Genomic DNA, 13612 nt, shown 5'->3' with positions numbered 1-13612 from the left:
TTTCTTGAAATAGTTTTTATTAAGGGAGAACATAATGGAAGTGTCTGTAATTTAAGAGTTATTCAAAATTATATTCTCAATCCAAGGAAGATAGTTAATGACATTGGTATACATTCCATACTGATTTGCCTCACCACATCCCAAACCCCAAGACACAATCCCACCTATAAACCATTTTTTGGTTTCATGATCTTGAAATGCAAAGGGCCCTCCACTGTCCCCAGAACAAGAATCCTTCCCGCCACTTTGAAAACCAGCACATATCATGTTGTCCGTTAGGACGAGAGGTTTGCCTCCTGGGGACTTCTTATTTTCTAGTGCTGCTTGGCATGTTTGCTGGTCAACAACTGGTAGTTCAACATACATGAGGCTGTGAGCTCGGAAAGCTTTTTCAGTCCTTCCCCAGCCAGACACCATTCCCAAATCATTTGCTTTCACACGAGTTCCGTTTTTTCTTGGCAAGCAGATTGGTGTGACATTACTGTTGATTTGCACGTGATTCTTCAGCTTAATCAGTGCGATATCATTGTCAAAATTGACCTCGTCATATGTGTAGCCCTCGTGTATAAAGACTTGGTCTGCCCAGCCCTCTGTGTAGTGAGGCGAGGATCGCTTCAGAAGCCCCATCTTGATTTCCAGAGATGCTAGGTCTTTCTGCTCCGAGATTGCATGAGCAGCTGTAAGCACCCAGTTGTCCTGCAGAAGCGCACCTCCAGCGAGAACATCCCCAAGGAGCATGACTTGCCAGGGAAACTGGCCAAGCTTGGCCTTCCTCCCTCCAAGTACTCGCTCCAGTCTCTGAGATGCCACACCACAAACTGTTGGGAGGACAGATAGTTGTGTTAGGAGATGACTGCAAAGGCAAGGAAAACTTGGAGAGTGTAAAAGGGATGGTGGAAATTTGTTTTCAGATTGTTCATATGAGGTAACGGTTTTAAAAGATCTCAGGGACGGGGCAGGCCTTTCGATGCTCCCCAAAGCACTAAGAATTGAGTCACCATTCAGAGAATCCTGCTGATTGTCAGGTGCTCCAGGGAGAGCCTTTATACTTTTATGGGCTGCCAGAAACTTCACCCTATAAAGATTAGCACTTTACCTCATTTAAACACCTTGGGAGGTAGGCGCTATTATTACTGTTTCATAGATACAGAGACTGAGGCAGAGGATGTGACCTGTCCAGAGTTTTACATGGGTTTTACCAGTAAAATGTTTTAAAAACCAGTTCTTTCCACCCCTCCCCCAAAGTATACATGACACAGTTTTAACCTGCATTAACATTGTGTTCCCTTAGGTTTACAAAGTTAAATCAAGCCCTAATTTGTAGCTTTTGATTTCAGAGGTGTAAATGGTAATGGTGAAAATTTAACAGTTGCCTCCAACCACACACAGCTAGGAAATAGCTGAGGTCACGCTTGAACTCAAAGCTTTATGATTCCACCTCTAATTGGCCTATCTATTGCACTACCTAGCTGCTATATAGCTCCTAATTTTGAAGATTCTGAAAATCATTTTGTGACCATAAACATGATAGAAGCAAATTAACTTATAGGATGATGGCCATAAAGAACAAGATGCCTAGACTAGTTCATAAAAGAATTGCGCTGGAGTATATAAGAATAAAACCCTGTATCACCTCAGTTTTCCCCATCTTTAGAAATGGGGCAATCTGCCATCCTAGTACAACAGGTTCTGTTGTGATTAGGATGTCAAGATTAGCAAAGTGCTTTCAACTTGGAGCATTCAGTTTGCTGTGTTTTAATGTATAAAAATAGGACACCCACACTGGTACTGTTGTTGCTGGGGCATTTACAGTCCAGAAATTATTATTCCCTGGCTGGCTTTTATGAGTATTACATTTTACTTGAGGTCTTTATTGCTAACTAAACTCCGATTATTACAACATCTCTCAACTTCCCGTTGTGGCAGGATACTTATAAAAACAACAATTTACAAGTGTTATATGATAGAATCTAAGTAAAAGAAAAAAAATGGGAAGGTAATAACACACTTATTACCCTCACGTTCTTCAGCTTTAATCACTTTGCTCAAATATTTCTTGAGAGCCAATTCTGGTAAAATTTTAAATGAAAGTACTATTAAAGGCAAATTGCATTAATGTTTAAAAATGAGATGCCCTCGAAAGCTGCAGCTTAGGGAAATAATCAACAAGTTATTAGCTCTGGGTTTTAATAGCATTTTTACATAGAAGGAAAGTAACTCAGTGGAAGAACATATTTACAAATGGGTAAAGATAGTAGTTTAAAAAAATCATTTAACTTTTTATGCTTGCCTCATTAAAAGGTCAACCACAATCAAACGGCTAATGTAGCTGCCACCTAACAACCGCTCCATATGGAAAGGGAGTAATGAGAATTTGTTAGCTGGCACTAGTAACTGGGTTTAAGGGCCAGTCGCTAGAGTCAGATTTTGCCTACTACAGCTAAAAGCCCTAGTTATATTCTAATACCAAGTTCTTCTGCCCTCCATCAATTATAAATTTCTTATATAAGTATATCCATTACCAGGCTCACAGACTGGGAGTGAATTTTCTCCTTTGGAGTTCTTCCAGAAGCCATCAGCCCCACACTGATATTTACCTGCAAATCATTGAAAAGGAGAAAAAAAAAAAAAGCTTAAATTAACTGCATATATAAGATGGTTGTCATTTGTCTGAATACCACGTTGAAGGATGTTGACTCTTGAGCATCAGTGGGAAATAGAGGTGTCTGAATAACCATTTTACATGATTTCATAAACAGGAGGTCTCTGCATTACCATGTTTGCTTGCAAAGTGGAAACCTTTTAGATGTGTAACTTGAATATGTATCAAGATCTCAAGTACTTAATGATACGGTTTTTGGCTTGTTAAATTAAACCATTTGGAATATATTGTGTGTTTGGAGTAGTCATTTACTAGATAAGATCTGTTTTCGAATTCTAGCAAATTGACATTAAATGTCACTTGAGCTATAATATTTCACTTAGCAATGGGAAAAGTGCCTTTTAATCTTTCTTCTAGCCTTGGCCAAAAATGTTGGTTAAAGTTTATTTTCAGGCCTTGAGTGTATGTGTTTCCAACATCGTCCATCTCAGTGCCGAAAAAGGATTATCTTACCATCATTATTCATTTTCATAGTGTAGAAGGGGCCTTTGCAGCTATATTGAATCACGGCTTCATACGTGGTCACTTCACTATCTGTGATGTATGTCACTTGGCCATTGAATAGATCATCAGGCGGGCCACAGTCAACAACTAATAAAGATGAGGGAGGAGAGGAGGAGGAAAAAACAAATGAAGCAAAATATTTTATGTATCAAGATGAAAATGGGCTAGAGCCTATAAGCAACTCATACAGATGCGTGGCAGTGTGGAGCCATCCATCCCTGAGCAAAGTCGTTAGCCTGCACACAGTGGGCATCTCTTAATTTCTTCTATAGAGCGACTTCAAAACATCACCTGCATCCTTTAAGATGCAATTTAGTCGTTTTCAGTTATGTCCAACTCAATTTTGGGGTTTTCTTGGCAGACACTGGAGTAGTTTGCCATTTTCTTCTTAAGCTCATTTGACAAATGAAGAAACTGAGGCAAACAGCCTGTGTCCAGGGCCACACAGCTAGTGTCTGAGGCTAGATTTTAACTCAGAGGAGTTTTATCCAGGCCTGGCACTATCCAAAACACCACCTGGCTGCCCTAAGATGGAAAAAGGCCTGCACTTAAAGTCAGATGAAATGAGTTCAAGTGCTAGGTTCAATAGTTAGCTGTGTGATCATGAGAAAGACACCTAACCTCTCTGAACCTTTGTTATAAATTAGGAAGCAAAGCATATAATACATAAAAGGCCACAGATAAGTGAACTGCCATTTCTATACTGTTAGATTTTGATGATGCCCTTCCTAAAGGAAGGGATAGGTCGCCTTATAGAATTGGACGGTCCCTCAAGAGACCACATGGCCTCCCATTACTGGAAGGGATTCCTGCAGTGTTCCTGACCAGTGGAGTGAGAATTCAAGGTCTCTGGTGAGAAGGAGCCTGCTACCTTCTGGGGCAGTCAATTCTACTTTGGGATAGTTCCCTTTTATAGAAAGTTATATTTTTGTGATTTTTGCCCCGTGATCCCAGTTCTGGCTCCTGGGGCAAAACGGCCAATCTGTCCCTTCTATATGGATGAATGAATGAATAAATAAGTATCCTTTAAGGGGATACAGATACAGAAGAGTGAATGGAGCTGTATAAAAGTAGATTGAGGCATCCATCCATTCCAGGAACAATGGCAGAGTCTTAACTATGGGTTCAGTTCAGTCATTTTTTTCCAATGGTGTCCAATTCTTCATGACCCCATCTTGAATTTTCATGGCAGTGATACTGGAGTAGTTTGCCATTTCTTCAGCTCATTTTACAGAAAAGGAAACTGAGGCAGACAGTGAGGTGATTTGCCCAAGGTCACACAGCTAGGAAGTATCTTGAGACCAGGTTTGAGCTCAACACTATCCACAGAACCACCTATATATATCCACTGATATATATAGTAGGTATTTAACAAATGCTTGTTGACTTAATCCCAAGGACCTTAACAGAGTCCCTTTCAAAATATGGACCCTGAAACTCAGTACAGTACCCTAGATGTGGTCTGATACAATCGAGCGCAGCAAAACTGCCATCTGCCTAGATCTCTCCTCTATCTAATCTCAGATAGTATTCTTCTACTTGTAGGTTTTAGTTGACTGTAATCTTGACTTGCGTCATTAGTGGCAGCCAAGTAGAAGAATGGACTCGGGTTCCATAGTGCATAAAGTGCCAGAGCTGGAGTCCACTCATCTTCCCAAGTTTAAATCTGGCCTCACAATTATTACTAGTTGTGTAGGTTATTTTATTCTGTTTGCCTCAGTTTCCTCATCTGTAAAATGAGCTGAAGAAGGAAATGACAAACCAGTACCTCAGCCAAACCACAATTGGAGTCATAAAGAGACATGACAAAAAAAGAATGACAATCTGGTCATTTGAACCTATGAAACAGAGCTAGGTGCTCTCATTATTACTGTAAGGAAACAACACCCTCATTAGCATTTTTCCCCCATCTTAAATTCTCCTTAGCTGGTAAATAGCAAAACCAATCCAGAAACACCACTGGAATTGGACACCCCTACTTCTCCATATTCATTACTGTCTCCTCATCTATCCCTAACAGTAGTTCTATCTTTTCTGACAATCCTCTTTTCTCCAAGATAAGTTTTTTTCCTTTTTTTTTTTTTTTTTTTTTTTTTTTTTTTTTTTTTTAGCTGAGGCAATTGGGGTTAAGTGACTTGCCCAAGGTCACACAGCCAGGAAGGGTTAAGTGTCTGAGGTCAAATTTGAACTCAGGTCCTCCTGACTTCAGGACTGGTGCTCTATCCACTGCACTACCCAGCTGTCCCAAGATAAGTTTTTAAAAATCCTCCTTGTTCTTAGCTTTCCCTGCCAGCCTTAGCTTCTCCTGAGTTCAGGGGTTTCTGGCATAATTCTCAAAGAGCTGTGTCACTCTGGCCTTCCTTACCCATTCTTGCTTCACCGTCTGCACATGCCTTTTAAAACTGTAGCTTTTTCCAATGAGTTCCCTGTGCATCCACATTCATTGCTTTAGACCATTCAATGCCTTCTGGAATGACAATTCCTTTACAATTTTTAATTTACGGGATCCTCTTCTTTAAATTATTTCTTGTAAAATTTCATCCACTAGGTCCACCTTTTTTTTTTTTTCCTTCCTAAGAAAAAGGGATTTCAAAGGACTTCCAGAGTCCCCTGTCTATCTTATTCTAGTGCTGAAGGGGGATAACATACAGAGAGATAAGGGGGAGAAAATTGGACACGGTCTACCTGGCTCCAAGGATAATGTTCAATTTATAACTTGGTGAGACATTAGAACAGAAAGGACCTTGAAAAAAACTACACACGGGAAAAGGGCTACATGACCTCTAAGTTCTTCACTATCACTAGATTTTTTTTCTGTGAAGAGAATGTAAAAATTTCCACCTCGGCACCAGGGTGACTGTCCTCAGAAGTATCACTTTACCATTTGGAAATGGCCAGATAAGAAAACAATGGGCTGCACCATAAAACGTGGAATTTAAAATTTTTTACAGCTCCATTTATTAGGAAAAGTTTGGCTTTCTGTTCTGCCCCTCTCTGATGCACAGATCAGGTACCACTGTGTGTTGGATTTCTCTGTATTTGCATTTTTTCCTAACCTTGTCGGACTTCATGTTCCATGAGAACAGGGACCACATCATAGCTAAACTTTCTTCTTCCATCAGCCTCAAGCTCTATACAATAGATACTTAATACATATTTGCTGAAATAACTGTTTGGACATGAATACATATATTGTATTTAATTTATACTTTAACATGTATTGGTCAACCTGCCACCTGGGGGAGGAGGGTGGGGAGAAGGAGGGGAAAAATTGGAATAAAAGGCTTGGCAATTGTCAGTGCTGTAAAATTACCCATGCATATATCTGGTAAATAAAAAGCTATAATAATAAAAATATATATATTTATTAAGAAAAATACATTTGCTAAATAAATGAATAGGTGATATTGCAGAGGCACGTGATAAATTTCAACAAGGGTTTTCTTAAAGCACCTACTAGATGCCAGGTGTTATATTAAGTGGCTGGGATGCAAAGACAAGAACCAAAAAAAAAAAAAAAAAAAAAAAAAAAGAATTCCTGCCTCAAGGCAAATATTTAGGAAAAGATAGAGTAGGAAAGGGGGAAGGAGGGACAGGGAAAAAGAAGAACGAGACAGAGGGACAGAGGAGAAAAGAGGGGAGACATAGAGGAGGAAGAGATGGGGAGAGGAAGAGAGGAAAAAGAAGCAGAGATAGAAGGGAAAAGGAGAGGAGGAAGTGAGACACTCTGTTACAGACAAGGAGAGAAAGAAACAGTGGTAGAAATACAAAAATAGCACACAATAATATGAGGTCCTGAAGGACACTAACAACTACTTGGGAAAGGCCTCTTGAAGGTAGTTAAATCAGATGCAAAAGGCAAGTTGTGCATACAGCAGATGCTCAATAACTATTTAGTGTATCTGAAATATGGTAATTTAAACAATGCATTTATATGGTTTACAATAGACTTTCTACTGGGTACTCTGGAATGACAATTCCTTTACAATTTTTAATCTTCTGTAAAATTTCATCCACTAGGTCCACCTTTTTCTTTTCCTTCAAAGGACTCACGTATATATATTTTTTGTTTTGCATTAAATAAAAACAAAAAAGGATATGGTCAGGGGCTTCACCTACTTTGCAATCCAGCATTCTGGAGCATTCTGATTTTTGATCACTATTGCTATTTTTTGGTATCAAAATAAGTGAAGAAAGCGTGATTTACAAGTTGGTAGGACTTAAATCTCCCTTCCTTGGGATAGAGGCTTTTACACCCTATTTTCTGATTTGTTCTGTCGAGATAAAAGAACCATTATCATTCCTACTGTTGGAATCAGCCTCTTACTGCTGCATTTTGGCATTGCTTGGTCCCAGGTTCCGCCTTTCTGACAGACTGCAGTAAAAGACTCCAAAATCCTTTCTTCCTGAGGAGAAAAAGAAAAAACATTGGTTTTTAAAAGTTTTCTAAGTTGGTGACATCACAAAAATGGTAATGTAGAAACTGACTTTTCCTTAGTGTTCTCTTGCACTCAGCTCCTGACTCTCCTGGCTAGCAGCTGCCTCTCAGCCAGAAACCTCCACTGCTGGGACTCTCCTCCTCCCACTGAGGAGTCCATGCATGGAACCTCCTTTTAGGAACTGCTCAAGCTTGTAAGTCCACTATACTTTTATCTCATTCCTTCTTGTAGGTAGCACAATCTTCCTATTGTTCAGTTCTCATATACTATCTTTCCCATTAGAAGGTAAGCTCCTTGAGGTCAGGGCTGTCTCTTTTTGCTTGTATTTGTATTTCCAGCACTCGGCATAGTTTCTTCCATATAAGTAAGTGCTTAATAAATGCTCTCTTTTTTATCCATGCATCCATTCATGTGTATGCTGGTCCATCTATCTATCAATATATATGTTGGGTCCACGTCTCTATCTATCTATTTATCCATATATATGTTAATTCACCTGTTTATTTATCTATACATCCATTCATCCATCCATTTATCCATCTTTCTATTGATCCATCTGTCTGCCTAGCTATCCCTTTATCCATCCATCCATTTATTATTATTTTTATTATAGCTTTTTATTTACAAGATATATGCATGGGTAATTTTTTTAGCATTGACAATTGTTCCAAATTTTCCCCACCATCTCCCCCAGCATCTATCCATTTATTGATCCATCTATCTATTCAATCTATCATCCGACTACCTACTATCTATCCATCCATCTGTCTATCTATCTGTCTGTATCTACTATCTATTTCTTTATCCATTCATTTATTGGTCCATCTATCCAATCTATCATCCAACCATCTACTATCTATCTATTCATACTATCCATCCATCCATATGTATATTGGTCCCTCTGTCTGTCTATCTATCTGTCATCTCTCTATGTTCTAAGCTGTATTTAGGTTTTTGTATGCCAGGGTGGAGGGATGTTGTTTTTCTCTTGAGAGAAGAGAATTCGTACCTTTATCAGTATAGGGAGTTACCAGATAGGTAATGTCACAAGAAGAACTAAAACCCGGGATTTCCTGACTTTTAATCCAGCTCTGGATTCACTGTGTAATGTAGCTTTAATTGCTATATTATTTTTTAGATACCATATACTCATATATGATGTGGAGATCATATCGCAGAGCAGATGGAGGGTCCATCTTGAACTCAGAAAAGACCTAGATCTAAGTTTGTTCTTTGAGAAATATTAGTTGCATGATGTTTGTTGTTATTTAATCATTTTCAGGTATATCCCACTCTTTGTGACTCCCTTTGGGGTTTCTTGGCAGAGATACTGGAGTGGTTTGCTATTCCCTTCTCTGACTCATTTTACAGATGAGAAAACTAAGGCAGACAGGGTGAAGTGACTTGCCCAGGATCACACAGCTAGGAACTATTTGAGACCAGATGTGTTCACTTAACTTTTCAATTCAAGAAGAGAAGAATATTGAGGAAGAGGGAGGCAGTGGGAGAGAGGGTGGAAAAAGAAGGGGGGGCAGGGCTAGAAAAGTTGCATCTTCCATGGAAGAGAAGTCACAGTGACTAGAGCTCTGGGATTGGGAAGTCAGGAAGCTCTCAGTTCAAATCTGACATTTATTAACTGAGCAACTCTTGGAAAATCACCTCTCTCTAGAGCTCACGGCCCCCCATATTTCTTCTGGCTCTGAATCTGTGTGTGATCCAGTGTTTACAGGTGCAGCACAAGGGGAAGTTGTCAGATATGGTCAATGTGTTGGATTTCTTTGCTACCCTGGCCTTTGTTACCCGGGAAGATTCTATAAGATGTGTGTGTATTGTGTGGCGTGGTGTGTGTGTGTGTGTGTGTGTGTGTGTGTGTGTCTAGGGGAGCATCTGGTGTAAAAAAGAAGAGGCACCAATAAAAATATTTATTAAAATAACAAAGAGTCCCTAGTTGGGGTATCCAAGAATCTTGGTGTGGATCGAGTCTCTGCTACTGTAACTGTAGGAATGAGCAAGTCATCCACCCAACTGGGCCTCCATTTTTATTTTAAAAATATAGGTGGGCACAAGAGAAGATTTTTAAAAAGCCTTCCCATTCTGCCATTCTAAGTGACCCCGGAATTCTTCCTCACTGGAGGAAAACCAACAACAAGCCTCCAACAAGGAAAGAGGCAGCTTGGACAGAGACCTCCTTGTGACTCAAAGGCTTCCTGGCAATGCAGCATCAGCGTTAGCCAAGGCATCATGGGAAAGGGGAACTAGAAGTTTTGCTAAGGTGAGAAAAGTGTCTCACCTTCTTCTCTTTTGTCCCTCTGCAGGACTGTGGATTGCCTAGCTATCGTTTCAGGATTATTACTTTTTACTACAGGGACTTAGTGACAATTTTGAAGAACATAAAGAGGACGTGTTAATCTCCTACCTGGGCCACTTAAGCAACTTGCTAAGCATTTTTTAAAATTATACTCCCTCTCCCTGACCAGTGATCACTATTTATAACTTTGCAGAATATACGAATTCTTGTTGGCATCTCATTTTTTTGGTGCATGGGGGGCCAGGAGTTGTTGCCGAGGAAGGTCATCTCTGGGCCAGGGGGACTGCCTGCCTCTTTTAATACAGAGGTGTTTCGCTGGACAGGTAACCCATCTGCCCGCCCGCCTTTGGACTCAGCCTTTGTTGGGTCCTAAATCCGGGGGCTGACAGAGACAGAAACTGTTTCTCTTGATCCCCAACCTTCTGTCCCGGCCTCCAAAGGACAGGGGGCAGAAATACCAGGAGTCGGGCCTTCCGGGGTAAGGCCCTCTCCTTCTCTAGAACTTACTTTGGAAAGGACGTATCCAGTCTCACAAGAGAGAGAGAAATGGTCTTTCAAGATGTATTTCGGCTGCATTGGCGCGATGCGGCCATGAGGTGGCGATATTGGATTAGGACACGGCTGGGCTGAGCAAGGATGGAGAAGAAATGTTACAAGATTAAAGTTAGTCTTAGAAGAAATAATGTTTCAATGTACGTCCCGCTTTTTATCTCCTCCCAATCTGGTGAAAGTGAATGGATAAATGGATGAAAAGGGGCTTACCATGTATCAAGCACTGTGCTGAGCAAAAAGACCAAACAGACAAAAAAAGCCAAAGTCCTTCCCCCAGAAAGCTCACATTCTAATTGGGGGGGACAGCACGTTTTAGATGGAGGGCCCCAAAGTTCTAAGGTGCGGGAGGGGTCTCAATGTACATTCCACTTTTTTCTCCCCCAAATCTGGAGAAAGTGAATGGATAAATGGATGAAAAGGGACCATGTATCTTTGGGTTTTTTTTTTTTTTTTTTTTTTTTTAGTCATTTGGGGTTAAGTGACTTGCCCAGGGTCACACAGCTAGGAAATGTAAAGTGTCTGAGGCTGGATTTGAACTCAGGTCTTCCTGATTTCAAGGCCAGTGCTCTATCCACTATGCCGTCTTTACCATGTATCAAGCACTGTGCTGAGCAAAAAGACCAAACAAACAAAAAAAACCCAAGTCCTTCCCCCAGAAAGTTCACATTCTAATTGGGGGGAATAGCACATTTTAGATGGAGGGCAATTCAAACGACCCTGAAAAGATGCAGCAGAGAAACCAATAGCAAAGTCTAGGGGTCCCTAGATTGCATCAGTGAGTCACATATATAAAACATGGCTAAGAGTAAGGCTCAATGATTCTTCCATTTCACAGGAAGAAATAGGGGTGTTAACTCTGGTCTTATCCCAGCTATGTGAGTGTCAAGCAGTCTGGATGGATTTGGGGTATTCAGGACTAGTAGAGTGGGTAAAGGAGGAAAGGAAGGGGTGAAGAGCACCTGATGATGTGAACCAAGGACTGGATTTTCCTAGAACCAGAGAAGGGATCTCAGAGACTGATTAGTCCAGACTCTGTCTTAGCGGTCATCTAGCTTCATACGGCATGATCTCAAATACAACCCTCGGCATTCCGTCTGTTTTCTTGTGCTTGTTCTTCACCTTTCCTAAACTGGGGCACCCAGAAATGAAGACACAATTTCAGGGCACATTGAAACAGGGGGATCACCTCCTTAGTCCTAGATACTCTTTCAATATAGCCTAAGATTACCTAAGCTTTCTCAGCAGCCTAATATCACACCGTTGTCTTATACTGAGCTTGTTGTCCACTAAAGAGCCCAGATCATTTCAGACCAAGTGCCTCCCTCATCCTGATCTTTATACTTGGCTCCTCGCTGTGTACCAACTAGTCATCAAATCTTGGCCCTTCCATAACTCCACAGTATTGCTCTCATCAGACTCCTTTTCTTTACTCAAATTGCTGCTATCTTGTTTTAGGCCCTAATCTTTCCTCTCACCTACTTTATTGCTATAACCTCCCAATTGATGTCCCTGCCTCCCATTTGTCTCCACTCTAGTCCATTCTCCATGCAGCTGCCAAAAGGATTTTCCTAAAGTACAGAATTCCAATGCAATATCTGCCCCAATGGGCTCTCTGATAAAATACATATTCCTCTGTTTAATTTTAAAACCTTAATAATTCCAGTGGATTTGGGATGGAGAATGCCAATCACAACCTTTCTGGAAAGCTTTATTTGGCTTCATGTGGGGAGTTAATTAAGCAGAGAGCAATGAGATCAGATCTGTGGATTTAAGGGAAATTATTTTGGCAGCTATGTGAGGAATGGTCCAGAACTCTCAAAACACTTTCTGTGTTTTTTCTTTGCTTGTTTCTTTCTTCCTCCCCTTTTTCCTCCCCACTTTTGGTCTGATTTTTCTTGCGCAATATGACAAATGTGGAAATATGTTTAAGAGGACAGCACATTTTTAACCCATATCAGATTGTTTACTGTCTTGAGGAAGAAGAAGGCAAGGAAGGGAGGAAGAAAAATTTGAAATACAAAGGTTTTTTTGGGTTTTTTTTCCTTTAATAGTATTTTATTTTTCCAAATATGTCAAAGATACTTTTCAATATTCACTGTTGCAAAACTTTTGTGTTTCAAAATTTTCTCCCTTTTCCCTGTCCTTACCCTTCCAGGCAGGGGGAAAAAACTTAAAACACAAGATTATGCAAGGGTTAGTGTAGAAAACTATCTTTGCATGTGTTTAAAAATATTTTTTAAAAAAATTATTGTTATTAAAAAAAACAATTGTGCAATAGAACACAAAGTTTTACAAAAATGAATGTTGAAAACTATCTTCACATATATTTTGAAAAATAAAATACTATTTTAAAAATCCACATGATTGTTCAAGTGTCATTTTGACAAAACTCCAATAAATTCACTAGCCCATTAAAAAAAAAATAAAATAAAGCCTTAAGCAATTTAAAGCCTTCTCTTTCCAGCCTCACTGGACATTATTTTCCTTCCCACAGTCTGTAATACAGCCATAGTGGTCGTTTAGCTATTCCTCACGACACTCCATTTATCATCTCTTAGCCTTTATCCTAGCTATCTCCTATGCCTGGAATGGCCTTCTTCCACATCTCCACCACACAGAATCCTTACTTCAAGTCCCAGTTCAAGCACCATTTTCTACATAAAGCTCTTTCTGATCTCACCAACTGCTAACACCCTTTGCTCCTTTCCAAACCATCTGCTATTGAATTAATTTGTAGATATTAATGATTTCTCAGTTTATATTTCATGTGTAATTGTTATCTCTTCCATGAGAATATAAGATCTTTGAAAGGATTATTTTCTTTTATGTATTTGTATCCCCAGAGCCTTGTAATGATTGGTGGTTCTTTTTCAAAAAGGACCAAAATAACCACCACCATATTGGAGTCAAGGTACAGTGTGTCTAACTGTGGCTGCTAAGACCAATATTAGCTTGAAAGGCTCTACCATAGGTTGGGCACAAAGAATCCACATGAACATTTGGAATGGAGATGTCTCTAATAATACACACTTGAATACTTATTAACTGAATGATTATTTAAGAGGCAGATTTCAGCTTAATACAAAAAAGAGATGTCCAAAAGTAGAATATACCTCCTTAGGAAGTGAGAAGTTTCCACCATCACAG

General features: G+C 39.8%; 1 protein-coding gene across 2 annotated transcripts in view; it reads right to left on the bottom strand.

Moving 5' to 3' along the window:
- The window catches only part of MASP2 (MBL associated serine protease 2), a 30959-nt gene continuing 17347 nt past the window's right edge, over window positions 1–13612 (bottom strand). For both annotated transcript variants that reach the window (XM_074306290.1, XM_074306291.1), the window contains exons 7-11: window positions 10421–10539; window positions 7494–7572; window positions 3116–3253; window positions 2523–2597; window positions 1–818 (exon numbers count right to left, since the gene is read on the bottom strand). In XM_074306290.1, the coding sequence (XP_074162391.1) occupies window positions 52–818; window positions 2523–2597; window positions 3116–3253; window positions 7494–7572; window positions 10421–10539 (1178 nt within the window). In that variant the 3' untranslated portion in view covers window positions 1–51. The remainder of the gene's footprint in view (window positions 819–2522; window positions 2598–3115; window positions 3254–7493; window positions 7573–10420; window positions 10540–13612) is intronic.

Source organism: Sminthopsis crassicaudata, chromosome 3 (genome assembly GCF_048593235.1).
Source record: "Sminthopsis crassicaudata isolate SCR6 chromosome 3, ASM4859323v1, whole genome shotgun sequence".
NCBI lineage: Eukaryota > Metazoa > Chordata > Mammalia > Dasyuromorphia > Dasyuridae > Sminthopsis > Sminthopsis crassicaudata.
This window is presented reverse-complemented; position numbering and strand designations above follow the sequence as displayed.